General features: G+C 32.9%; 3 protein-coding genes across 7 annotated transcripts; 2 read left to right on the top strand and 1 right to left on the bottom strand.

The window, feature by feature from the left end:
* LOC109346635 (mitochondrial Rho GTPase 2-like) lies at positions 7,465–14,869 on the bottom strand. Of its 3 annotated transcripts, none has more exons than XM_019586300.1 (14): positions 14,584–14,869; positions 14,168–14,300; positions 13,906–14,055; positions 13,386–13,562; positions 13,032–13,283; positions 11,525–11,593; positions 11,344–11,399; positions 9,941–10,022; positions 9,178–9,389; positions 8,918–8,987; positions 8,616–8,728; positions 8,200–8,350; positions 7,901–8,087; positions 7,465–7,770 (listed from the first exon to the last, which is right to left on the bottom strand). In XM_019586300.1, the coding sequence occupies exons 1-14, from the start codon at positions 14,787–14,789 to the stop codon at positions 7,697–7,699; spliced, it is 1,932 nt and encodes a 643-aa protein (XP_019441845.1). In that variant the 5' UTR covers positions 14,790–14,869; the 3' UTR covers positions 7,465–7,696. The 3 variants fall into 3 exon arrangements, with proteins under 3 accessions (XP_019441845.1, XP_019441846.1, XP_019441847.1); XM_019586301.1 differs by having other exon boundaries at positions 7,901–8,078; XM_019586302.1 differs by lacking the exons at positions 7,465–7,770; positions 7,901–8,087 and having other exon boundaries at positions 8,234–8,345.
* On the top strand, positions 16,665–22,791 carry LOC109346633 (pentatricopeptide repeat-containing protein At4g02820, mitochondrial). 2 transcript variants are annotated; one of them, XM_019586297.1, is made up of 3 exons: positions 16,665–17,004; positions 17,513–18,393; positions 21,828–22,791. In XM_019586297.1, exons 1-3 carry the CDS (start codon positions 16,705–16,707, stop codon positions 22,201–22,203), a joined length of 1,557 nt encoding a protein of 518 aa, XP_019441842.1. In that variant the 5' UTR covers positions 16,665–16,704; the 3' UTR covers positions 22,204–22,791. The 2 variants fall into 2 exon arrangements, with proteins under 2 accessions (XP_019441842.1, XP_019441841.1); XM_019586296.1 differs by lacking the exon at positions 21,828–22,791 and having other exon boundaries at positions 17,513–19,357.
* On the top strand, positions 21,204–27,027 carry LOC109346634. 2 transcript variants are annotated; one of them, XM_019586299.1, is made up of 5 exons: positions 21,204–21,353; positions 21,580–21,672; positions 26,379–26,529; positions 26,680–26,769; positions 26,873–27,027. In XM_019586299.1, exons 1-5 carry the CDS (start codon positions 21,261–21,263, stop codon positions 27,025–27,027), a joined length of 582 nt encoding a protein of 193 aa, XP_019441844.1. In that variant the 5' UTR covers positions 21,204–21,260. The 2 variants fall into 2 exon arrangements, with proteins under 2 accessions (XP_019441844.1, XP_019441843.1); XM_019586298.1 differs by lacking the exons at positions 21,204–21,353; positions 21,580–21,672 and adding exons at positions 24,649–24,787; positions 25,014–25,106.

Here is a 27,214-nt window from a genome sequence, read left to right as displayed (position 1 = left end):
ATATATATATATATATATATTTCAAACATTGTATCATATATTTTGAAGAATTTTGATGTATTATATTCAATACTCTTATCTATATCATGCATATTAGATGGTAGACACTTTAATATTTATGCCTACACCAAGTACGTGTCCTTAAGGCTCTAGGCAATGCTTAGACAGGAAACTTTATCCACTCATGTTATGGACTTTTAATTAGAATTCAAACTTCAAATTTTAGGTAAGAGATTAAAATCTATATAGTGAAAGTGTCAGTACATCATTCACCGTTGATTTATAATACTTTTGTTTGAAAGTTAATAGTCGCTAACATATGAATGGTGATGATTTGCTGACAATGTAAAACACTATCAGTGTATATGACAATTTAAAGATTTTTAGATTATCATTTTTCTATTTAGTCATTAACTTTTAAGTATAAGTAATACAAATGAAAGACGAATGATATACTGATTGTGTGTATATGATAATGCATACACTCATTCATGATAGTCCTTAACCATTACATATGTCCTTTTAATTGTTGAAGCATGTTTTAGAGATCCTCAAAGTCATTATATAATGTTGATAAAATGTCGATGATTTGGGAGAAGCATGCTAAGATGAACTCTTCCCTAGAGTTATGTCATTTAAAGAAAGCAATGTGGAATATGGAAGATGATAGGGTTGGAATCTTTGGCCATGGAAGGTTTGCATTGACTAAAGAAAATGCATGAGTTAGTTGATTCAGAAGACATGGGAGAGTTTGAAAGGGATTTTGGTATGTAACATCTCACTCAAGAGCAAACCTAAAACAAGTTGAATCGTACGGAACTTAGTACCATTGCTTTGTAACTATAAAAAAGAAGGGAGGGACCCCAAATGAGTAACATGGATTGATTTCATCATGGAGTATCATGCATGTGCTTCCCTATCAATAAAGTCATTGCATTTTGAAATATGGTCCTACTCTCTTTCCCATATTTAATAACAACAATGTTATTTGTTCGCTAGTTTCTATTATACCCATTCTTATATCACATGTTCTTCAACCAAAAAGTCTGAAAACTTCCCTCAATTTAATACATGTGTGATTTAGTCCTTGAGTATAAAAATTGTTCTCATGTGAAACTGTCAATTCTTATTCAAAAATACCCAACTTTGCATGATGTGTGATTTCGTCATTCAACTTCAGAGTATGTGTAAGAAACTATGAGTTCTGCTTTGAACATTATATTTTCCATTCTATGTTAATGATTTAGACAATGAAGGACAATTCAAACCAGAGTAAAAGGTTTATTTTGCAAATGTTTCAAATTTAGGAACTAAATTGCCCATCATGCTAAGTTCAAGGGGTGATTTTGGATTCTCCTTTTCAATAAAGTTCTTGTTTTCTCATGTACTATTTTTTGGTCTTAGATTAGGTATCCCAACCCAAACTATGAAACTAACCATAATGATATAGTGGAAGTTAAGGTAAAACCCACTTGAAAGAAGCAACTTTAAGACTCACACTTCTCATACATTTTACACCTTAGCTATATAAAATTATATAAATATCATTTATTATATTCTCATACATTTTGGACCACTTAATAAAATTTATCACCTCTTGATCCAGAATCCACTATTAAGGAGCATACTTCACTCTTAGTGCAACAAACACATTTTTTGTTCTCACACTATCTTTTATATTAGATTTTGCTCTGATATATAAATTAATTATTAATCTCTTAAGTTTATTGATTAGCAAGATAAATATGATTATTTTCTATTTTCATAATAAAACAGTAGAAGCATATTTATTCAAACAAGTAGTAGAACAAAAATATGTAAAAACAAGAAAATAAGTATCTCACACCTTTTTTCCAACACTAAAGTATGCAGTCAATTATTTTCACTGAAAAATTCTAATGTCCGATATGTAATTAAAGCATGATACCATGTGACTTTTATTAAGGTTACGAAAAACTAGAAAAAAACTCTTTATAAAAGTTTAAAGTGATCTTTGTTATTAAGCAAGAAAGTACTGGAGTTGTATCCTCCATTGTATTATTTAGTGAGTCTAGACTTTTATACACTATATCAAATCAATGTATCCCATTTTTTCACTTCAGTTCTTAATCCTCCAAAGCGATTATAGAAGTACCTAACTTTCCACCACTCTAGTGTATAAAATGAGTTAGATTCCTTTCCATTATTGGAGAGAACAATTACTTAGAAATGTGTCCCTATGTTGAAATTGACAGTTTGATTTCACACACTAAATCACTTTTTCTCTCTCATATCCAAGTGCTTACACACCTCCTCAAAAGAAAAGCACCCTAAGGATGAGGGGGCAAAAAATAAATAATAAGCATGAATGGAGGAATTTGCAATATCTGAGAAAGAAGGGAAGATGGTTGGTTAGAGAAGGAAAACAATGAGGTTGGGTGTGACATTCCTTAATAGAGGAAGACAATGGCTAATCGTGGAATCTGGTCATCCATACGTTAACCATATCCCAATTTTCAACCATGATCACATGCATCATTTTGTCCCAAACATCATGTGCTTTAAGGAACCTTGTTTCTAAGGTTGTAAAGGTCTTTTAATCGGATATTCCCTTTCACCATATCATATCACAGTAACAAAAATCTTTGCATGTCCCATAATTTTAATGTCACATGCATGGAGGTACTAATGCTAATATCTTCAAAAGAGGGTCAGGGACTTCCCTCTCCTTGCCCTCCTTTTCTTTGATTCGATACTAGAGTTGGTATCTACGTATATCATGCTTATGAGGTTTGATTGTGTACCTATGGTGTACCCAAAAGAAAAGTAATGTCACATAAAGTTAATGGTATTTCATAACTAATCGAATGAGCAATAGCTCGTAGACCACTCAAAAAGGAATATTTATTATTTGATTAGTATCCTGACATAAGAAGTCGGATGAGAGCAATACTCGAAATAGTAATCCATAATGAACCATTGTTCTTGGTTTTTAATATGATATTAGCAAATTAGGATCCTCTTTAATAATGAACTCTCCAATAGAAATGTAAGTTTATTAAATTATTTAATTTAAAAATAAATAAAAATGTGGACCTTCAAAATTTACTTTCCTTGTGTCATAATCTACCTCAAAATTTTGAATTTCGCCCATTTCTTTAGTGCATTGCGTAGCCCAATATAGGTGGGGATCCTCACCATTGATTTACTTGTATGATTAAATACTAAATAAAGATTTGTTTAAAAAATTGATGACTATCATCTATGATGAAAATTAAGAAAATCTCCACATGACTAATATATATAAGTAAAAAAGGGAACTTTAGTATAAGGTCTTTTCAGGCTAATTAAACTAGATAATGTTAATCATCGCTACTATATATAAATATGAAGATATCTCCCACCTCCACGTTTTTTGTATTTATTTATCTAAAATTAGAAAAATACCTAAGTACAAGAATCTCTCAAACTTCATTATTAGCATGTTTCTTTACACATGATTATTGAAAAAGAACCAGATAAATTTGTCATGAAAACCTCGTGTTTTATGGAGAAAACATACGCATGTTGACTATATGATTATTGAGGTAAATATAACATAATTGATTATTTGGTGTTTGGTTGTCTCCCATTTGAGGGATTTGTATCCAATAGGTAAACTGCATTATTTGACAACGTTGCAATTTGGTACGAAAGTTTCGTATTTGTGATTGTGTTATGCAGCTTAAGTACTTAAGGAATATAAGGACATTGATTAGTTCTAGTTCAGCACAAACAACATTGTCCCACAACAAGCATTACAGAACTGTTAATCACTGTGTAGAGGACACTGTTTTGACATATGAAGTGCACTTCATTTATCACAACATAAACTCAATACTCTTACTAGAAGAGTAAATGATATGTAATAAAAATATTAATATGCATGTAATGTCAAGTATAAAGATTTATATATATTTATTGTCCATTATTTATTCGGATTACTTTTTTAAAGAGTTACTAATAATTAAAGATAAATAATATAATGATATAGTGTATAAAGCTCATATACATTTTTCTATCATAAAAATAAGGTTTAAAGCATAAAATAAAAATTTATTATTTTTCAATTTTAACATGATCCTTCAGTATCCTTATAACAAAATCATGTCACAAAATTTGTATCAATGCAAGTGTGATAATTAATTTTAAAAAAAATGTATTTAAGTTAAAAATTTAATAATTTTAAGACTAATCATAACTAACGACACATATAATAACATAAATTATAGGATATGAGATGTACTCGTGCCTCACATATAAATTTATCATCCCACTGTTTCATACATTACTTGGATGAATGTACTCAAAATTGAGGGGTGTTGAAAATGAATACGTTCAACATAATGATATATGAACTTGAGTGCTTTGATTTTGCATTATCATGAATAGTAAATAAACAAAATATCATGTTGAAACCCAAATTCAGTAGTTTACTCTCACATACAAGACTTGGACTGGTCCACTCCTAATTTTAAGAGGGGGTGTTGAAATAAACAAGTCCCATATCTAGATTATGAAGAAGTTTAAAGTATATAAACTTGAATGTTATGAGTAGGATATACATATAATTGATAATTCCAATTGAAATATACACAATTTGACGAGTGTAACTTTCGTATCTCCAATCCAAGCCCACATGTACTTTCTTTAGCTTTTTCAACACACGCCAAATTGATGCATCAGAAAATCTAAAAGGATATCCTTTGAGGGTCCATCCCCATCAAATAGAAAAAAAATTACTTCACCAATGCCATAAATTGAATTAGGGGATACTCTCGTCTCATTTTTTTTATTCTTCACATGATTATATGGAGAATAAATAAACATAAAAAATGTTTATTATAGCCAAAAGCATGACGATAGAAGTTTTTCACTCACACATTTAATATGTTAGATTTAAAAAAATAAATGGATGAAATTGAATATAATTAATATAACTTAATTTAAATATAAATGAATTTCTCCTATTTATATATAAATATTTTGTTAAGAGAAGTTGTAGCTACTTCCATGATCTCTCCATTATGAAGAAGACTATTCTTTGACTATTGGTGACAAGGAAATAACAACAGTTAGATGATAGTTTATTATGTGTGATAAGAAAATGATGAAGGAAAATAATTTTCTAGATTAAGCTAATTCAACTAGATTTGGATCCTATCTGAATTTTTCTTCTTCTCTTTAAGTAGTAATGTTGAGGTGCGAGATTTATACATCCTATTTGACCTAACAAAAGAATTTATAAATTTATTAGTCCTTCTCTCACCTCTCATATATGTGAGGATCCAACCCTAAACTTAAAGAAACTAAATAAATACTCAAGAAATAAGTTCTTTTGTTTTCCTTTTGTACTAGGACAAAATATTATATTATATTATTTTTTTTGTTTTTGTTTTTGTTTTTTTATGTACTTTTATCTCCTATAAGGAAAGGGATCTTGATCCATCAAGTCGAATAGTATTCTGATAGCTGAAACTCTAAAAACTATTGGTCATGCATGACTGGTATTCTGTAGTTTTAGTGCTTTATTCTCGAGTACCCATGGAAGAAATTGAACCCCTAGGGTATGTGGACCATACACTTTTAAAAAGATGTATAGAAACACAACTGAAAATATTCTGCACAAAATCCTCATTCAAATCGAACGAGGTAACAGTACTAACAAGTACAACAGTAATATAAGTTACGTGTCGAAACCCTGCATGGTTTGTGGAGACTTTCTTGTCTTCTAAAGAGTGAGTTATTATATTTTTTTTCATTCTCTTCCTCTACCACCTTAACAAAACAGGAAAGGGTAGAGTCTTCTGCACCTGATAATGCCATCATATCATACCCTTCTTAATATATATGATTGAAACCACTAGCCCCACTTGCAAAAATAATCTTATATAGTAGCATTAGCAAGGACATTATTCCCTTTATCTTGTATAGCTGCAGTGATCAGGAACCAAATAACAATCCTGCTAGATTTTTAAATGAATAATGGGAAGTCAAAATCTGTTCAAGTTATTTTTTCACCAACAATGTCCAACATAATACAAAAATGTGTTCATAAATGTAATTCCTATATTAAGAATAATAATAATTTTTTATTGTTATCTAACAGTAATTGAATTCCTTAATGAGAGAGGGGATACGATATCTTATATCAGATCTTCGCGTGCTAACTTTTCATATTACCCAGTTGACCAATTCTTCTCGTCTTTCATATAATTATTCCATAACTTTGTTGTATGAAACTTTGAATAACAATCTTCTGTATCAAAAGTAACATTTCTTAGATAATAAAGAAATGGGATCTCGTAATTTTATTTATTTCTTTATTTTCTCAAAAAGAGTAAAGCTAGATATACAAAGTTGGTTTCGAATTCTTCTCACCCGTCATTCATTCAGGACTTCACTTTTGGTGATATAGTATCTTCTTTCAGAAGGCTTACTTTAATAACCCAAAATACACATCTCCCTCAACCTTTTATTGGGTAAAGGCATCTACTTTATTTTTGTAGTACAAGCACTTGCTTGTGTCATTTTTATTCCAACTTCGTGATTAATTAAAATCCAATTAAGTATCAACTTAAAACTTGAGCCAATAATATTTAATATTGAATGTAAAGTTTACCTCCTATCATTATCCATATATTTTTTCATGAAGGACTCCCTCAACTGAACGCTGAAGATATGCTAGCCGATGGTGAAAAAAGTTTTTTCTTGTTAAAGTGGGACTCATGGCGAAGAATGTTCATTGGAATACTCCATACCCTGATAACCCTAGAGTTTATGTGAGGTCTTCATGGCCTTATATAGGAGAAAAGTCTAGAATGTTTGGACGAGTTTGTTGTGAGCAAAGTTTTATCAAGCTTTTTTTTGAAGAATAAAAGTGTAGTTTAAAAAAATAAGTTTGATTGGGCTTCATTTAAAAATTATTAAAAAAAATGTCTAACATACTAAAATATGCATACAAATCTTTATAGATAATAATAAATAAATAAAAACATATCATGAAGCTATATCTCATCAAAATTTATTGACATTTTGCAAAATTCCTTTCCACCGAAAATTGTGGTTTTAAAGATAGGCCTATAGAAAGCCCCCTCCTTTGATTTGGACTTTTGTCCTATGTAATGTTGGGGACAAACTTGATATCTGACCAATTTGTTGCCCTATCCATTAGATACAATAGGGAAAGACAGCTTATATATGAAGAAGTCTAACATGGTACCATTTGTGATAACAAAATTGTTAATTAAATTGCCAAATACCTGGAGTTCGCTTTCAAGTTTCATCTCCTTTCCTCAAAGCATTGATTTCTTAGTTTCTAAATGGGATTGTGAGAGAGAGAAATGAAAATAAAGATATAGCAAGACCAGGGGATAAAAATAATATGAACATACAAGCAAACACAGAAATAAATCATAAAACTAATATCAAATTACACTGAAAAACTTAATTTGACATAACCATAATAATGCCTTGAAATGATTAAATATCTACAACTGAACCAAAATAATTGGATTTTAAATCATATAAAGGAAGCCTTGTTAAAGGATCCTCACATAAAAAAAAAATGTGATTAGTAATTGCATCAGATATTCTAACTTTTGGTAGCCCAAGAATGTAAGAATGCAATAGTTGATATATATAAGTTAGCAACACTAGCATAGCGGTTGCTTGATGGCTAAGCAGAAAAGTTTTTCTTCACTGACCGTGCACGAGAAACTTTCAAACCAACAACTGTTACAACAGCTCCAACTGTAAATTCAGAATAGAAAACTAATTTAAAACTCAATTTTGACAATAGAAGAATGGATATTGTGCAGGTTTGTTGTAGAGTATGCGTCAAACCATTAAATTATGGTGAAAGGTATAAAGATAAACGCACCTAAGGCAAAAATAAGAGAGTGGTGGAGAAGCTGCTGGTTTTGCTTTCTTTTCCTTGCAATCTCAGTTTCAGGAATGCTCAAATGAGGGTGTTCCGCGGCATTGACAATCTTATTATACACATTACTTGAATCACCTGATTTCATACTTACATGAATAGGCGCCTCTATTCCCAATTCCTGAGTGACCTATACAAAGGTAAGTACATGATAAAACACCGAACTCATAGGCATAACTATAAATTATAGATCATGATCATCTATGCAATGATATGGTAATCATAAGCTGAAAATGCAGTACCTTAACTGAATCTATTACTGCCCTGGGGTATGGATTTAAATCATCTTTAGCAGCAATGAGGAGGCAAGGAACTCTGTAACCAGTTAGTTCTCCATGTCTAACAACCTTTTCAAGCAAATCTCTGGACTTCTTCCATGAATATTCATCTGAGCTGGAAAATAAGGAAACGAGATTAAAAAATTGAACTACAAATAGTCAAATACGAAACTACAAATTAAGCCTTGTTATTTCATTTGAGTACAAAATTCCATCTACTGTAGAACCACAAAATGTGGTACTAATAGTAGTATGTTATTATCACTTCTATAGCCTATCATGAATTTGACTTGACAAGATAAAGGAAATCAAAAATGCAAAACAGCACTCCTACAACTAAAATGTAGCGAAGCATTAACACAACCATTTTTGCACCACACCTGTCATATACAAAAACAGCTACATCACATGCAGCCAAACAATCCTGATTTGACAATAATTTCAATACTCCATCCTCTGGTATCTCACACAATATGAGAGTCTTCTTAGTTCCCTATATAGTAGATATCAGAATCATGAGTATACAGAATGCATCTTGTTCCCACTTCCACCAAAACATCTATGGGCTTTCCAATACTTATTTGCAATAGAGTATATTAGATTAAGGTAAACGTGACTGGAAAACAACACCATTTTTCGAAAGTATTTAAATATGATCATGTTTTCTAACATTAATACTCACCCCTATTAGTTCAACGACATTTGCTGCATACTGCTCAACTTTTGTAGGAGTGTAATTACTTGAGAAGGGCCTGTAAAATTGACAAAGTTAATTGTTGCTTTGAAAGAAAATAGAAATAAAAAGTATACAACTACAACAACCAAGCGTCAATCGTATTAGGTGAGAACAGCTATATGGATCAAACTATGCCATATTACAATTGATGAGAAAGCAACATATATTCAGATAAAGGGACTACGATAATTGGTTCAGAAGCACACCTTCCCAATAACGAATGCAGCAAAGCAGATTTCCCAGCATTTTTAGACCCAAAAACATAGCATTGGAACACACTTCTTTCTGTTTTTTGCTTCTTGCGATCTACTGATCTTTTTCGAGTAAGACGGAGTGCTGAAGCAGGATTACCACTATATCCAATGTAAACCAAATTAGCCAAGCTATGTGGTGGATCAAGTAATGTCATAAGGGCCCACTGCATCATACAATTTAAGAGATACTCAATTTCCAAGTAAATAAGAAATGTAAAGAAGCACGGCTCTATTCAATTTGCCTGAAATACCAAGCTATAGAAATGAAGTACAGTGATGAAAGTAGCAGGAATAGCATCCCATCCCATTAAAAAGGTGCAGCAAAAAAAGAAAAGGATAGTTGGAAGAAAGGGAGGAGTCAGGTCTTTCCATGCATCTTTCCAAGCATGCAATATCACTACCATAAAATAGCTAAATTTGAATCTTCACCAATAGTGATAGATAAGCATATGAGTTCAACAATTTTATGAGAAATGAGGTTGTATCTGTCCTTTTTTTTCTGATCATATCAATCTTTGTGAAATTTTGTCCTGAGCTAATTAAATTATGACTAAGGAGTAAGGACCTACAACTCAACTTTAGAAGCAAGGTAAAAGCCTTTGTAGATCATAGACACCATAATAATAATAAGAATCGGGAAACGTGAAAATCCTTTACACAGATTTATCCAATAGAAACAGGTTGAAGAATACATGGAAAATGAAGTAATAAGCACCTGAGACAGAAATCCATTCAGAGGTATGTAACCCATGTCAGTTTTCTCAGCTGCATCCTTATACGGAGCATCATTCCACGGACTAAAATTCAAAACAAGTAGAAAATCTGAGATGTGCAACTTCAGGTGGAAAAACTAAGATAAAGAGGGGAGGACCAAGACAAAATTGTGAAGGGCGTCACTTTTTAAAATAGATAACTTGATAATATTCAACATTACTATTAAATAGGCTTCACCTGAAAATTTCTAGAATATACATGCTCACAAGTTTGTGCATTTATGGTTATAAAAAAGATTGTTGATTGAATTCTCATAACTAAAGGACAATTTCAACATATAGAGAATGCCATAAGAAAAATTATCCAATTCTAAAAACAAATTTAAACAAAAAACTTAGGTATTACTACCGAAGAGAAGAATAAATAGAGAAAAATAACTTCCAGAAACTATTTTCCAGCTCAGGTTTACATAGAAGCACTCCCTCATTGTTGAAAAATTTAATCTATCTATCCAGGCAAGGCTTCCCAAATGCCATTGGATAAAGGTAACATAAATACTGTAGGTACTAATCAAACCCTTCAGAAGCCAGGTGGTTGGCAGGTGGAACCACTGAATAAAAAAGCTCAGACTAATTGGCTTCCAGGAATCGCAATTAACAAGAGTGAGCATCATTTATATCTCTGGAGGTTCAGATTTCTCAAGTAACTGCATGATCCATTCCCCCAAAGTAGTTTCTAACCTGTTATAATGACAAGGGTATGAACTGCTACAACCCTACTCACAAGCAATAAAAAGAAGAAATGGACAAGCCCAGAGGATTGATCAAAAGAAGAAAATAAAATGCTAAATTAACCCTGCATGACTGGAGTTGAACAATGAGAATGGCCAAAGAATTAAATTGAATTCCCAAACATAACATGAATTATTATTACCGCATCAAACCATCACCTGGATCTATATCTAAGCTTTACACATTTGCCATTTCCTTTTCCTCCTGTGCAGTTAAATCAGTACCTAGCAGTCTCTAGTATAAGTCATGATGCATGTACGAAAACAGAATCTTTACAAAACTTAATTGCTGGATTTCACAAAACCTCAAAATAACACATATAGGGTAACATTAGCAAGTTCAAGAAGCGGGTCATTTTTAAATTAACCAGAATCTTTCAACAAAAGCCTAATAATTCTCAGCAACCATAACCAGTATCTCATACTGACAGCTTTCTCTTATGTTGCATATTGTAGAGTTTTGAACCTACTCAAGCTAGGAATTATATTTAAGGAATCCTCTTACTAATTCTAGATCCAATGGTAAGAAACAGTAATATAATTGTGCAGACTAAATATAGCATTACTGAGATAACTCTTTTTATAAAAAAAGTACAATCAAATGGAGTGTTCACCTTTCTGGAGCAGTATTAAATAGCTTATCAACTTCAGATGGTCGTAGGGATCGATCCTACAAAGTATCATTAAGTTTTGAAAGAGCAAATCAGGGAAAGTATACTGCACATGGAAAGGAACCTAAAGAGGGTTAAAAACACATAGCACTGGTCAAGATAATAAAAGAAAGTTATTACATACTTTATCTGTATCTAACAATCGAAAGATACCATTCAGAAACTCAACAGCTTCACTTGTAAGCTCCACACTCTACATGACGATGTCAAAGAAGTAAATTGTTACATATCATTTGTAAATTAAAAAGGAATCGCAAAACTCCTTTACAACAATATTTTCATGATTTGATGCACAAAACAAGGAAAATGTTATAGTTGGTAAATGGTAACAAGTGTCTACTATGTATCACAATAATCAGTTGACAAAACAATGAAAGATAAAATTAAAATTACTAAAACCATAAAATATTTGAATCCCTCTCTCCAAAGAAACAATGAGAAATAAGTAGTAGAAATATAATAAGTCAAGTACTTGCTGTAAGCTAATTGCAATTCAAGCCACAACATTGGTAAAAAAGGAATGAAAACACATAAGGGAATATGTTAACAACGAATAACCACACAGCAAAAAAAGAGTTATTTTTTATGTACTGATATTATATTTTTCCTAATTACAAATCCTAGTGATCCATATCTAATGTTTTCAAAATTCCAGCTACAAGCCTACAATGGTTTGGGTAATCATCAACATTTAGAAAACATGGGATTGATAGTTAATGGCTAATATTATTAGTATGGCCTACAATTAAAATTTAAGTCTTCCTACTTTAACAACCGGAGACACTTTCTGTTATGGTTAAATATTAATGATGAAATTTAAAAAACTTAAATGGTCATGCTAGTCACGGTAGTCAATAGTGGCATGATAGCACAACATCATGGAACAGTGGAGCAGAGTTATTCCCCAGCGCTCCCACTTGATGTGGAGAGAAGCGGATTTCGCAGCCAGACAGAGCAGAAATATATGCCATCACGGCCGATATTGGGAGTTGATTGTCAAAAGCCAAAAATACCCCAACTTAGCCATTTCCCTCATTTTTAGAGGTTTTCGTGATTTCCCCTATTCCCACATACACACTTCAGCGTCGACTATTAGAATGACAAGAGAACAAGTATTGACACTTCACCCAGCAGCCTTTTCATTCTCTCTCATCCCTTCAAGTTAGGTCCAATGCAACTCCAGCCATTTTCTGGTGATTCCTCTAGCCTGTGGTGCATTTGTGTCTTCTTCTCTGCTCTGTTTCCTGTTTCCTACTTCTCTGTGCGCTGTTTCTCTACTTTGAATGCTTAGAGTTAGATTACTTACTTTAAGCCTTAATTTTGGATTTGAATGTAAGTCATAATGAAATTTGATTATTAGTTATGAATGCCTTAATTTTGCATATTTTTCTGTTTTTGAGTATTTATACGTGTATAGTATATGTGACTTATACTGTTTCCCTAGTCGTCCATGCCACACCCATCCCACTACCCACCATTCTGCTCAAGCATTTTAAGGGTCGCCGCTCCCCGCCAATATCTGGAATTGACTAAATAGATAACGATACACTAACGAACCTCTTCCAATTACGTCAAACAAGAAGACAAAAATGTAACTTCACAATAGCAAAAGCAAAGAAAATAAGTATGACCTGATCAGAAGCTTGCTTAGATGGAACAGGAAGGAAATCATCCCGGAGTTTTAAATCATTATCATATCCAAACTTTCTCAGAACAGCCCAAAATGTCTCTGTACGACCCTTCTTTAGAAATATATTATGCACATAAGTAAATCCTGGAAAAGTAAGACCAAGCGAGTTGACTCCTTCTGGTACATTCTGCTCTACAAGTGCTTTGACTCTAGCTACTTCAGTTGGCTGCAATCCTTCATTGAAGCATTTAACCTGTTGATGTATGGACTTTAAAAATAAGGGGCTCAAACAGCTAAACATTCAAAGCATATTTTTTTTTAGAATGAGGGGAAGGGGACTCTATCTATCAAAAACCTGAAATTCATTTAGTTCTTCATCATTGAGGGCACCATCCATATCATTATCGCAAAGAACAAATATTCTTCTTAATGCCCTTACACATCGATCTGTAAAAGCATGTCTTTCATAATCAAACAATGGACCAACTGGATGCAGTACTGCCTTTTGGGCAAAATAAAAAACTTCAGGGACCTAAAAGCAATCGAAATAAACAAGTAAATATCAGGCAATTGAGTTTTGCTAAAATGGGAGTCAAAATATAACTCCAATGATAGTATATCCTTATATACCTGAAGCAAAACAATTACATAATTGCACAGATGCATGAGCTTCTTAGGATTATTTTAATGAATGGCAGTGAGAGAAAACCATAGCAACTTGTGGTCTTTAAACAATTAAAAAGTATCAAATTACACATTTTCATCTTGTTTTCAACTAATATAATAGACTAACTATAAACTTTCAATTTGCACAGCTAAACAAGGCATAAACATCACCGGACAACAAGCAACAATGATGCAGCAAAACAAAATACCTGATATAGTGTTGCTGCAGAGCATTCAACGCAGGTGACAATTTCCCTGAACTGTTGCATGAGGTATGATGTGAGACTTTCTAAGCTCACTACCTGGTCCTCGTCCCGCAAATCCATCTTGCAACCAACCACAACCACAGGTGCCTTCACCTGTATCATAACATACACTCGAGAATTATTTGCTTCTCATTCATACTTCAATCATTCTTTTAGTGACAATTTCAACATACAAAAAATGCAAAGCAAGTAAGCAACCACCAACCTCCAATCTCTGCAGTTCAATGAGCCAGTAAGTACCCAAACGATCAAAGGTGACAGGTTCATCACAAGCATATGTTACAACCACTGCATCAGCTATTTTCAATTCTTCATTGCGTGCACCTTGTTTTTCCAAACTAAACAAAACAATTCATGGAACATTATTAGCAGTTTTCTATGTGAATACAATCAGAATTTTTGTGTTCCAAATAAATGTCTATTGAATCAGGAGAAACTATAATCAGACATTTTTTTTAATCAAATAGTACAGTTAATTGAATTACACTCCAATCAGTTAAACCTAGGGCTCATTTTTCATTAACCAATTGTTCAACGTAAGTATTCAAAAAGATAACAGGTTACTTTTTGTTGCTTAATATAGATACATGTTAGGGAATGCAATGCGTATATGATAGGGACCTGGAAGGTGTGTCAATGAGGGTAATAGGAACAGAATCAGGGTACAAATTATGAGGCAAGCGAGTGGGTGGAAGAACGGGCGGAACGGAATCGGGAAAAGACTCGGAAGCCATGGCGGCGATGAGTGTGGATTTTCCGGTGCCACCATCGCCTACGACGGCAATTCTAACTCCCTTACGATCGCCGAAGCTTGAGCGACCTACCATTGGAGCAAAGCACGGAAGGAAGGAAGAAAAGAACAACGATTTTGAAGGGTCTCTCTGTAGGGTGATGAATCCTTCGCCTATTCTTGTATTCTATGTTTTTCGACAAATGATCAAGCCATTTATATTATAAAATCATTGTTACTAATAACTAATTTAACTACACCAAATAAAGATGGAAATTTTATCAATTTCACCGATAATCAGAAAAAAGTATATAATTCTATTTATTGGGATATTATGGAATTATTGGGATGACACAATAATTTATTGCATTAAATATTGAACTTTGAGCAATTGTCTTTACCTCTATATTAGATGTTGTTATTTAGTATATCTAATTTTAGTGGTGTGATTGCTATTTTTTTTAAATGATATAATTCTATTTGAAAAGTTAAGTAAAGAGCATAAGCATTGTACAACTCAACCAACATAAGATAAAATGTGAGAAAGATCGAACTATGAGGCACAAATTGAAAAATCACAAAAGATGTTGTCACCCTTCATTGGAGCCTAAAGACATCACTCACATAAGGTAAATAGGGGAAGACCCTCCATGGTTTACACTAATAAATTTCCATTTACCTTTTTCTTTAATGGTATAATTTTTATTGATTCAAGGTCCTTAAGTGAATCTGAAATTTTCTACAATTAGAATAATACTGGGGCAGTGATTTTTTCGGAATACATTTTCTGTCTCATAATCATAATGTGTGTCATCAGTTGTAATTAATTAAAAAATACTTAATAATTAAATTTTTAACTTAAATATATTTTTTCAATCAATCATATCTCATAGTATATTCAGTAACAGTGAGTGTTACATCGGTCATGCACTTTCTACTGTTATCAATGTTTAATGACAACCTTCATTGTCATTATCATTAGATTTTGTGGTGGTGTTGATGGTTGTCGTCTAATTTGTGGTAGTCATGGTAGTAATGTTTTAGTTTTTGGTGGTTGTGATGGTGATGATCATGATTATTCGAGTGATGGTAGAGGTGACAATGACAATAATTATAATGGTAAGGATGACATTGATGATTGTTAAGGTAGTAATGAAGGCTGAGGAGATAGTAGTGATCCGAAGATAATTATTGGGATTGTGGTGGTTAAGATGATAATCAAAGTGACTAACATGGTGATTGATGTAGTCGTAAGTGGCGGTTGTAGTTGGGATAGAAGTGATGCTTGTGGCGCGATATAGAAGGTGGAACAATGGTGGTTGGGGTGATGATTATCACTATCACGATGGTGAAGATAATTATGGCGACGACAATGACCATGTTCATGGTCATTAAAAGGTGGTGATTAAGGCAATAAATAGTGGTGATAGTCATGTCAACGGTCATTAGAAGGTGGTGATTTGAAATAATTATGATGATGATATTTGAGCCAAACCTAAGATAATTAAGGGCGATGATGATTAAGGTAAGGGTGTAGGAGGTGATAGTAGTAGTGGAAGAGGAAAGGTGATTGAGATAACAATAAAGTAATATAATTTTGAAACTAAAATTTTAAATGATGAAATATATTTTTATTATTTTGAAAATTGAGTTGTAATGTTTTTGAAAATTGGTAAAATGATAATTTCATGTCAAATTTATTAATTATGTTTTGTTTACAAAATCTCATTTAAAAAATAAAATAGAAACTGATAATTACCCTAAACCTGACATCACATATAAGATTACGAATAAGTGTAAGGGCAACAAAATAGGAGGACGTTATTCTAATTTTATCAATTAAGAAGCATAATCCTTTTTAGTTGCCTAATTAAAAAACCAACTTAAATACACTTTATTTTATATTTTATCATTTTTATGTAAATAAAAAATGTTTTTTTAAATAAAAAAATTAGGGCTTAGGGTTTAACCGGCACTTCATTAGTAACCATAAGCTACCGTGTGAGAAGTGAATGAGCGAAATGGTATTGGGTAAAAGCGAAATAGTGTTCCGCTCCATTCGGACATGGCTGGCCGTGGGTCGTAACTTTTCTACGGAGGCGACGGTACAGAAGGGGGCACGATCAAGAACAAGTGGTGGCGGCGGAGACACGCTAGGAAGGAGGCTTTTGAGCCTTGTGTACCCTAAACGGAGTGCGGTGGTTACTATCAATAAGTGGAAGGAAGAAGGTCACCCAATCCCTCAAAAGTACCAGCTCAATCGCATTGTTCGCGAACTCCGTTCTAGCAAACGCTTCAAGCACGCTCTCGAGGTTTCTTCTCTCTCATTCTACTTTTCTTTTCTTCATATCATGTTGTAATTATTGCTTCTTTTGATGGAAATCAATTATTGCTTATCTTATGGCTTTAGTGTATGAGTTTATCATTTTCCTTTCTCATATTATAACTTTATGAATATTTGATTGTTAGAATGGTTTGATGAGAGATTGAGAATTCTGAAGGATTGGTTTATTCTCAGTTTCTCATAACTCATGAATATTTTGAGTACTAAATCCAAACTGTTTAGCATGCATGTTGGCCAATTTGAATGCATTGCTTTCTCTCTTCCTTTTGAATCTTATGATTATAAACTTGTAACTTATCAATACCTTGAGTCCTGAGAGATATGTGCCAGATTTTCAAATCTTTGTCTAAAAGTATAAGGTGTGGGGTATGCTGATATTATACCTTTATACTATGGGGTGGATGAGGTTATTCTTACGGGCACCTAATTTGAATGGCTTTGATCTGAATTTTTGTTTATACATATTGCAAGCGCAGGTCTGTGAATGGATGACCTTGCAGGAAAATATCAAGCTAGTCGAAGGAGACTATGGTGTTCACTTGGACTTGATAGCTAAAGTTCGGGGTTTAAATAGTGCAGAGAAGTTTTTTGAGGATCTTCCTGATAGACTGAGAGGCCGAGCAGCCTGCACCTCTCTTCTCCATGCCTATGTTAAAAACAATTTGCCTGACAAAGCTGAGGCCCTCATGTCGAAAATGACGGAATGTGGTTTCTTGGGATGTCCTCTTCCTTATAATCACATGATATCTCTCTACATCTCAAATGGGAAGCTGGAAAAAGTTCCTCAACTTATTCAGGATCTAAAGACGAACACTTCACCAGATGTCGTTACTTACAATTTATGGTTATCTGTTTGTGCTCTGCAGAATGATGTTGAAGCTGCGCAAAGAGTACTGCTTGAGATGAAGAAAGCAAAAATAAATCTGGTCTGGGTAACGTATAGTACACTGACCAATTTGTACATAAAAAATGATTGCCTTGAAAAGGCAGGTTCTACTTTGAAAGAGATGGAGAAGAGAATCTCACGGGATACTAGAGTTGCATATTCGTCTCTCATTAGCTTGCATACAAACATGGGAAATAAGGATGAGGTTGATCGAATATGGAAGAAAATGAAGGCTAGTTTTCGCAAAATGAGTGACAATGAGTATCTTTGCATGATAGCATCACTTGTGAAGCTTGGAGACTCTGCTGGAGCTGAGAATCTCTATAGGGAGTGGGAGACTGTTTCTGGGACCAATGATGTCAGAGTTTCAAATGTACTTCTTGCTTCGTACATTAACCAAGACCAGATGGAAATTGCTGAAGACTTTTGTCATCAGATGGTGCAAAAGGGCGTCATTCCTTGTTACACTACATGGGAACTATTTACATGGGGGTATTTGAAAAAGACAGATGTTGAAAAGTTCCTGCATTATTTTCAGAAAGCTATTTCTAGTGTGAAAAAATGGAGTCCTGATCAAAGGTTAGTAACAGAAGCATTCAAAGTACTCGAGGAGCAAGCTCATATTGAAGGGGCAGAACAGTTGTTGGTTATCCTTCGGAATGCTGGCCATGTGAATACTAATATATATAACCTACTTCTCAGAACTTATGCAAAAGCAGGTAAAATGCCTCTCATTGTTGCTGAGAGGATGAAAACGGACAATGTTCAGTTGGATGAAGAGACTCATAGGCTCCTGAATCTAACTAGCAAAATGTGTGTCGGTGATGCTTCAAGGATCCTGTCCTAAGTGCCCCATTGAAGGATTCTTATGGAAAAGTGGAAGACTTGAATATTTTTTAGGCTGTAATTTTTTCAGTGTTCCTCCAATTTTGAGCATAATAATTGGATTGCTCATGCTCGTGAATGTAAGACAATTTAGTGGTTTCAAAATTGGAATCAAGTGCCGAACCTTGTTGACTTAAATCCATTCATGATGGTATGCTGACACGTCATGATTTTAAGCCAAACTTGTTACAATTTTGCTATACTGTTATGGTATACTTATGCTACTGCTGATCATTCTTCCATATTATCACGAAACTTCAAAAATTATGGAAGTTGTTGAGTGTGCCTATAGCAGTTTTCATTGATTCTCAAACTAGTAGTGTATGAAGTCTTTCCCAGTTGGTCAGTTACCATAATGCATGGAATTCCTCAACTTTGGTGGGAATTTTTCAACCTATCTAATGGGAGCTTTGTTGACCTAAATCATGATTATTGAGTCTGAATATGCACAAAGTTTAGGTCGCTATGTTCCCTGATTCGGTACGTGAATGTATCTGTTTATTTTGGACACACATACCCAACAAGAACCTTAATCTATATTGAGTTTCACCAACCATTATCCACAACATATTTGCATTATGACTTATCTTCAAATATTGGAGTTTATTTAACTTTTTTTTGATGAATTTAATCTAATCAATCGGTTTGATTACCTGCTTCACATAAGTCTCGTTTGTGTTAGGTTCTGCATGAAAGACAAATCACTATTTGATTTCATTGTGGTTGGTCGAATCCACGCGTTATCATCAGTGTCCTATGAAGTATTATCCGTGCTAATTTTAGCTTCTATTTTATCTGAGACAAACCACTTTAGGCCATGGATGTTTTAATTTGAGACCGAAGACCCATTTAAGAGACTATAGTTCTCCCAATATTTATTAGTTATTATTTCAATACATAATATTTGAATCGAAGGGAACCAAACTGCTTGTTGCATGGACCAACGGTTATTGGTTAATTTTGTATTTTGTCTTGTGATTGAATGAGAATCGTAGAATATAAAATGTATTTCAAAGAACCTCCATTCTCTCCTTCATTTAAAGATGGGAATGATGTTTCATGTTTGAAACTATCACAAGTGGTCAAGGTCAAGGTCAAAGGTCTAGGAAATGGAATGACAGAAAGGTTGAAAATTCAAATCTTACCCATCATGAAATACTAACATAGCTTATAAAAAAACTAACTATTGAAATCGACAATAACTATATTATAAATTATATATTTTTGTTAAACTCCACTGAAGGATAGAAGTTAAATGGGAAATTAAGTTTGCCCATTGCTGAATATAATGAATAGAACTCAAATATAAAGTGACAAATTTTATTTTATTGTCTATCCCCAACCAAAGGTCAACAACATCCTTAAAAAAAACAAAATCTGTACAAAAGGAATGGTAGGTTTATGATTGCTGCCTGTTGGGTTGTTATTAATTCAGCTTAGACAATTATTTCAAAGAATTCGGTATGGTGGTTTAGAAATTTTTCTACCAAATTCCACATAGAGTGCTGACATAGCATGTGCACCTTTACTATTATTACTATTTTCATTCTTTTGCCTATTAAATTATCGATCATTTTCTGCATTGTTCTCATTTTGATAAGTCATGTTGGGAATGTCACTAATAGTTTCATTGATCACCAACATAACAAGCTGACATTCACAACTAAATTATTAAAAAAAAATCCAAAATACGTTGACCTAAAGAAAGATGAGAAGCAAAGAATAAATGCAACAACTATGGAAGGAGGAGTTTACCAAACCCAACCCATTTCCACGTCCACTAATATCAATCCAAATCCCCTATACCAATTTTTTTCTTACCTTACCAAATACCTAAATGTATTATTATGACAATTAATGAGAAATAAAATAAAATATCTTATTCATTACTAGATAAAATTATATTGGGTTAATATAGAGAAAGAAAAAACTTGTGGTATAGAGGATTTAGCTTCCTAATCCTTTCCCACCAAGTTGTTTCTAACTTTCATAAACCACGATTATCTGTCCCGAAATCTTCCCGTCATCATATCTCAAACCAATCATATATTATCAAATCACATAAAAATGTTATGATATATTTTATTTAATTTTATTTTTTAGTATATGTCAAATTTCCATTAAATTGAGACACAAAAAAGTGGGACAGCTGATCTCATTCAACTTTAAGATCCTACTAAGGTTGAATGAGATGTTAAACGTACGCGCCACTAAACAACATTGTTGTTTAAATTTCCATAGTAGTTGACACTAACCTACATAGACACGCGTTGTTAAGGGAGCGTTGGTATTGTTTGTTTTTGCTTTTTTTTTATTTCCCTCCCACTAACTACACCACGTAAGTTATTTTAGTTAAGTTGCAAGCTTTAAAAGCCTCTCTTCTCTATTTGTTGTTCCAGAATCAAGATAAATTAACAAAAATAAGAACCTTATCTCTTTTCTTTGATCCCACCATGGCCACTGTTCATGATGATGATGGAGTTGGTTTTGAAGATGGAATGTTCTGGTTACCCTCTCATGTTCTCGACGAGGCATGCGACACTAAGGTTCTTATGTCTTTTATTTCTTCACTACTTCGCCTTGTGTTAGATTAAATGTGATGGATATGGTTGCAATTGTGATTATGATATGGTTATATACACTTTCAAAAGCTGAATATTGTGTTATGTTTGTGGACCACAATTTAAAATACAGATTGTACTTTTATGATATAATTTCTAGTCATTATCTCATTAGTATCAAATTGGCATGTATGCACTTCAAATTTGTCAGGCATATATGAGAAACTGCTTCCAGAAGGTCCAGAACTATCAGCACATGCATCAAAAGTGTCATCATAAATCACCTAGAGGATCACAGTCACAGGTACTGTTCTATATATTTGCATCCAAGATCATAGTATCCGTTTGTGTAAAACTTTTGGTTGGGAAATGCGTTATGATTTGAATTGAAGGATATGATTAGCCAGACATAACTATTAACTAACTCTAATTTACGAGTCAGGCTCCTCTCCACACTACATGGGAACTATTTACATGGGGGTATTTGAAAAAGACAGATGTTGAAAAGTTCCTGCATTATTTTCAGAAAGCTATTTCTAGTGTGAAAAAATGGAGTCCTGATCAAAGGTTAGTAACAGAAGCATTCAAAGTACTCGAGGAGCAAGCTCATATTGAAGGGGCAGAACAGTTGTTGGTTATCCTTCGGAATGCTGGCCATGTGAATACTAATATATATAACCTACTTCTCAGAACTTATGCAAAAGCAGGTAAAATGCCTCTCATTGTTGCTGAGAGGATGAAAACGGACAATGTTCAGTTGGATGAAGAGACTCATAGGCTCCTGAATCTAACTAGCAAAATGTGTGTCGGTGATGCTTCAAGGATCCTGTCCTAAGTGCCCCATTGAAGGATTCTTATGGAAAAGTGGAAGACTTGAATATTTTTTAGGCTGTAATTTTTTCAGTGTTCCTCCAATTTTGAGCATAATAATTGGATTGCTCATGCTCGTGAATGTAAGACAATTTAGTGGTTTCAAAATTGGAATCAAGTGCCGAACCTTGTTGACTTAAATCCATTCATGATGGTATGCTGACACGTCATGATTTTAAGCCAAACTTGTTACAATTTTGCTATACTGTTATGGTATACTTATGCTACTGCTGATCATTCTTCCATATTATCACGAAACTTCAAAAATTATGGAAGTTGTTGAGTGTGCCTATAGCAGTTTTCATTGATTCTCAAACTAGTAGTGTATGAAGTCTTTCCCAGTTGGTCAGTTACCATAATGCATGGAATTCCTCAACTTTGGTGGGAATTTTTCAACCTATCTAATGGGAGCTTTGTTGACCTAAATCATGATTATTGAGTCTGAATATGCACAAAGTTTAGGTCGCTATGTTCCCTGATTCGGTACGTGAATGTATCTGTTTATTTTGGACACACATACCCAACAAGAACCTTAATCTATATTGAGTTTCACCAACCATTATCCACAACATATTTGCATTATGACTTATCTTCAAATATTGGAGTTTATTTAACTTTTTTTTGATGAATTTAATCTAATCAATCGGTTTGATTACCTGCTTCACATAAGTCTCGTTTGTGTTAGGTTCTGCATGAAAGACAAATCACTATTTGATTTCATTGTGGTTGGTCGAATCCACGCGTTATCATCAGTGTCCTATGAAGTATTATCCGTGCTAATTTTAGCTTCTATTTTATCTGAGACAAACCACTTTAGGCCATGGATGTTTTAATTTGAGACCGAAGACCCATTTAAGAGACTATAGTTCTCCCAATATTTATTAGTTATTATTTCAATACATAATATTTGAATCGAAGGGAACCAAACTGCTTGTTGCATGGACCAACGGTTATTGGTTAATTTTGTATTTTGTCTTGTGATTGAATGAGAATCGTAGAATATAAAATGTATTTCAAAGAACCTCCATTCTCTCCTTCATTTAAAGATGGGAATGATGTTTCATGTTTGAAACTATCACAAGTGGTCAAGGTCAAGGTCAAAGGTCTAGGAAATGGAATGACAGAAAGGTTGAAAATTCAAATCTTACCCATCATGAAATACTAACATAGCTTATAAAAAAACTAACTATTGAAATCGACAATAACTATATTATAAATTATATATTTTTGTTAAACTCCACTGAAGGATAGAAGTTAAATGGGAAATTAAGTTTGCCCATTGCTGAATATAATGAATAGAACTCAAATATAAAGTGACAAATTTTATTTTATTGTCTATCCCCAACCAAAGGTCAACAACATCCTTAAAAAAAACAAAATCTGTACAAAAGGAATGGTAGGTTTATGATTGCTGCCTGTTGGGTTGTTATTAATTCAGCTTAGACAATTATTTCAAAGAATTCGGTATGGTGGTTTAGAAATTTTTCTACCAAATTCCACATAGAGTGCTGACATAGCATGTGCACCTTTACTATTATTACTATTTTCATTCTTTTGCCTATTAAATTATCGATCATTTTCTGCATTGTTCTCATTTTGATAAGTCATGTTGGGAATGTCACTAATAGTTTCATTGATCACCAACATAACAAGCTGACATTCACAACTAAATTATTAAAAAAAAATCCAAAATACGTTGACCTAAAGAAAGATGAGAAGCAAAGAATAAATGCAACAACTATGGAAGGAGGAGTTTACCAAACCCAACCCATTTCCACGTCCACTAATATCAATCCAAATCCCCTATACCAATTTTTTTCTTACCTTACCAAATACCTAAATGTATTATTATGACAATTAATGAGAAATAAAATAAAATATCTTATTCATTACTAGATAAAATTATATTGGGTTAATATAGAGAAAGAAAAAACTTGTGGTATAGAGGATTTAGCTTCCTAATCCTTTCCCACCAAGTTGTTTCTAACTTTCATAAACCACGATTATCTGTCCCGAAATCTTCCCGTCATCATATCTCAAACCAATCATATATTATCAAATCACATAAAAATGTTATGATATATTTTATTTAATTTTATTTTTTAGTATATGTCAAATTTCCATTAAATTGAGACACAAAAAAGTGGGACAGCTGATCTCATTCAACTTTAAGATCCTACTAAGGTTGAATGAGATGTTAAACGTACGCGCCACTAAACAACATTGTTGTTTAAATTTCCATAGTAGTTGACACTAACCTACATAGACACGCGTTGTTAAGGGAGCGTTGGTATTGTTTGTTTTTGCTTTTTTTTTATTTCCCTCCCACTAACTACACCACGTAAGTTATTTTAGTTAAGTTGCAAGCTTTAAAAGCCTCTCTTCTCTATTTGTTGTTCCAGAATCAAGATAAATTAACAAAAATAAGAACCTTATCTCTTTTCTTTGATCCCACCATGGCCACTGTTCATGATGATGATGGAGTTGGTTTTGAAGATGGAATGTTCTGGTTACCCTCTCATGTTCTCGACGAGGCATGCGACACTAAGGTTCTTATGTCTTTTATTTCTTCACTACTTCGCCTTGTGTTAGATTAAATGTGATGGATATGGTTGCAATTGTGATTATGATATGGTTATATACACTTTCAAAAGCTGAATATTGTGTTATGTTTGTGGACCACAATTTAAAATACAGATTGTACTTTTATGATATAATTTCTAGTCATTATCTCATTAGTATCAAATTGGCATGTATGCACTTCAAATTTGTCAGGCATATATGAGAAACTGCTTCCAGAAGGTCCAGAACTATCAGCACATGCATCAAAAGTGTCATCATAAATCACCTAGAGGATCACAGTCACAGGTACTGTTCTATATATTTGCATCCAAGATCATAGTATCCGTTTGTGTAAAACTTTTGGTTGGGAAATGCGTTATGATTTGAATTGAAGGATATGATTAGCCAGACATAACTATTAACTAACTCTAATTTACGAGTCAGGCTCCTCTCCATTAAGTGCAATTTTTCCATTTAGTTTGAAGGGTAAATTTGTCTTATCATAATAAACATAAGGGTATAAATATAAAAGTATATTACATTTTCTTTGGTTTTTGGCATCACTTGTCTCTCTATTACCGGAGAGGAGTCTCATTCTTATTTTACTAGTTCTGTACTTGAAAAGATGTGTGTGAGGATTTACATATATTCCATTCAATTAACCAGCAAATGTGAAATTCTGATTCATAAAAGATATCTTTATATTAAGGGCATTTGTCCAACTATGATTTGAAGAATGACATGATCTATAGCCCCTTTTTTGGAGACTACACTAAGCTTCTAAAAATATACCACCTGATCATTTTAGTGCAGATACCTCAGGTTTTAGTGGGAACAGAAGAATATGCCATAGCATTTAACTTCCTCTATCCTTAATTAGAGTTTAATTATCTTTTTCTTTAACAAAAAGAAAACTGAAAGGTTAAATAAAGACTAAAACTAGACAAGTACAGCTAGATGAGTTTAATTTATTAGAAAAGTTCGGAAGCATGCACATATTATAAGCTGTATATATCTTTATACGTGCCTTAATGATCATGCACATAGATGATCGATCTTTTTATTATATTTATATGTCAATTAGATATATTAGTTTAATTTCATATTGACCTTAGACTTGTCAATAGCCATAAATATGTGTCTCATTCGGAATTTTCCTTTGTAACTTCTTATACCTCAAGTACTAATAATTTAATGAAATTATTTGCCAGAAAAAAAAAGGTTTATTAGTTACTTGTAAAAATATATTTTTGCTCTAAATTACTAAACTTATTTTTGTTCTAAACTATTATTATAGTATTTTTATATTATTTCACAAAATCAAACGCATATGTACATATTTTTATTATATCAACTTCATACTTAAGTGTTTTTTGGTACATATTTACACAAATAGTCTAATTTTTTACTTTTTATCAGTTGCTCTTTTGATACATATCATACAGAATCTGTCGTTTATTGTCTATTCAAATTAATTTGGATATTGTACTCTTATATATTCGTTGAATGTGTATTTCTCTATTTACAAATTTAATTTCATATGCCTAGCTAATAGCATCTTTAAAATTTTCTCTGTAGTACTCAAAATCATGGTATCAAAGGCCAAGACATGCCAATGGTGGACCTGGAATGCAAGTATTATTCTTAAAATCCTCTCAGAGATCGTGTGGTACTGGCGTATTCTTACCCCAAAGAGCAACCACAAACTTCCACCCAACCAAGAAGCCAGGTTGGAATTGTTAAAATACTAAAGTCATTGACTAAAAATTATTCAGTAATTTTAGTAATATGAGTGATTTGATACTGAAAATTGATATATATTTCAAAATGAAGTGCTGTATTCTCTTGTATGTGTCTTACTGTTTCAAATGACTTGCAGCTTGTGCTCCTGTTCTCCTTCCAGCTAGAGTTGTTGAAGCTCTAAATCTTAATGTGCATGCACTAGGTGTGCAAATATCACCCCCACAAGGTCACTATCCAAGTTTTAAATGTGATATGTAAACTTTAACTTTTTTGGATATGATATGATAGAGAGAAAAATCAATTTACCATGCTCTCTCATTTTGTTGCAGTTGACAATTATAACCCAAGATGCAGAGCAATGTGCAATAATAATTCAGCAAAAAAGAAAAGTGATGATCAGAAAGACGCGTCCAAACAATGTTATGTTATTTCTCAGAAACAAAGTTCTCCTGAGATATTTCTTCCAAAGGAATGGACATACTAAAATCACGAATTATGCTTAGAAGTTGCTCTCTTTAACAGTGATATTAATGCTTTGATCATTTAAAGGTGTTATTTTTACTAATGTTTTAATAGATCAAGAATTACCTGATGTTTACTTCTCCTACTTAGAGGTATACATTGGTTTCATATGATGTAATTATTTTCCTTATTTCTTTAATAAAATTTTG

Source organism: Lupinus angustifolius, chromosome LG04, assembly GCF_001865875.1.
Source record: "Lupinus angustifolius cultivar Tanjil chromosome LG04, LupAngTanjil_v1.0, whole genome shotgun sequence".
NCBI classification, from domain to species: Eukaryota; Viridiplantae; Streptophyta; class Magnoliopsida; order Fabales; family Fabaceae; genus Lupinus; species Lupinus angustifolius.
This window is presented reverse-complemented; position numbering and strand designations above follow the sequence as displayed.

What these genes read in the sequence shown, in the direction of transcription:
- LOC109346635 (XM_019586300.1), bottom strand. Translation starts at nt 14,789, where the DNA reads ATGGTAGGTCGCTCAAGCTTCGGCGATCGTAAGGGAGTTAGAATTGCC. An exon ending in CTCATTGACACACCTTCCAG is followed by an intron (nt 14,301 to 14,583) that starts GTCCCTATCATA and finishes TGTTTTGTTTAG; the next exon opens with TTTGGAAAAACAAGGTGCAC. An exon ending in GATTGTTAGATACAGATAAA is followed by an intron (nt 11,400 to 11,524) that starts GTATGTAATAAC and finishes GATACTTTGTAG; the next exon opens with GATCGATCCCTACGACCATC.
- LOC109346633 (XM_019586297.1), top strand. Translation starts at nt 16,705, where the DNA reads ATGAGCGAAATGGTATTGGGTAAAAGCGAAATAGTGTTCCGCTCCATT. An exon ending in GCTTCAAGCACGCTCTCGAG is followed by an intron (nt 17,005 to 17,512) that starts GTTTCTTCTCTC and finishes TTGCAAGCGCAG; the next exon opens with GTCTGTGAATGGATGACCTT. An exon ending in GTCATTCCTTGTTACACTAC is followed by an intron (nt 18,394 to 21,827) that starts ATGGGAACTATT and finishes TCTCCACACTAC; the next exon opens with ATGGGAACTATTTACATGGG.
- LOC109346634 (XM_019586299.1), top strand. Translation starts at nt 21,261, where the DNA reads ATGGCCACTGTTCATGATGATGATGGAGTTGGTTTTGAAGATGGAATG. An exon ending in CTAGAGGATCACAGTCACAG is followed by an intron (nt 21,673 to 26,378) that starts GTACTGTTCTAT and finishes TTTTCTCTGTAG; the next exon opens with TACTCAAAATCATGGTATCA. An exon ending in GCAAATATCACCCCCACAAG is followed by an intron (nt 26,770 to 26,872) that starts GTCACTATCCAA and finishes ATTTTGTTGCAG; the next exon opens with TTGACAATTATAACCCAAGA.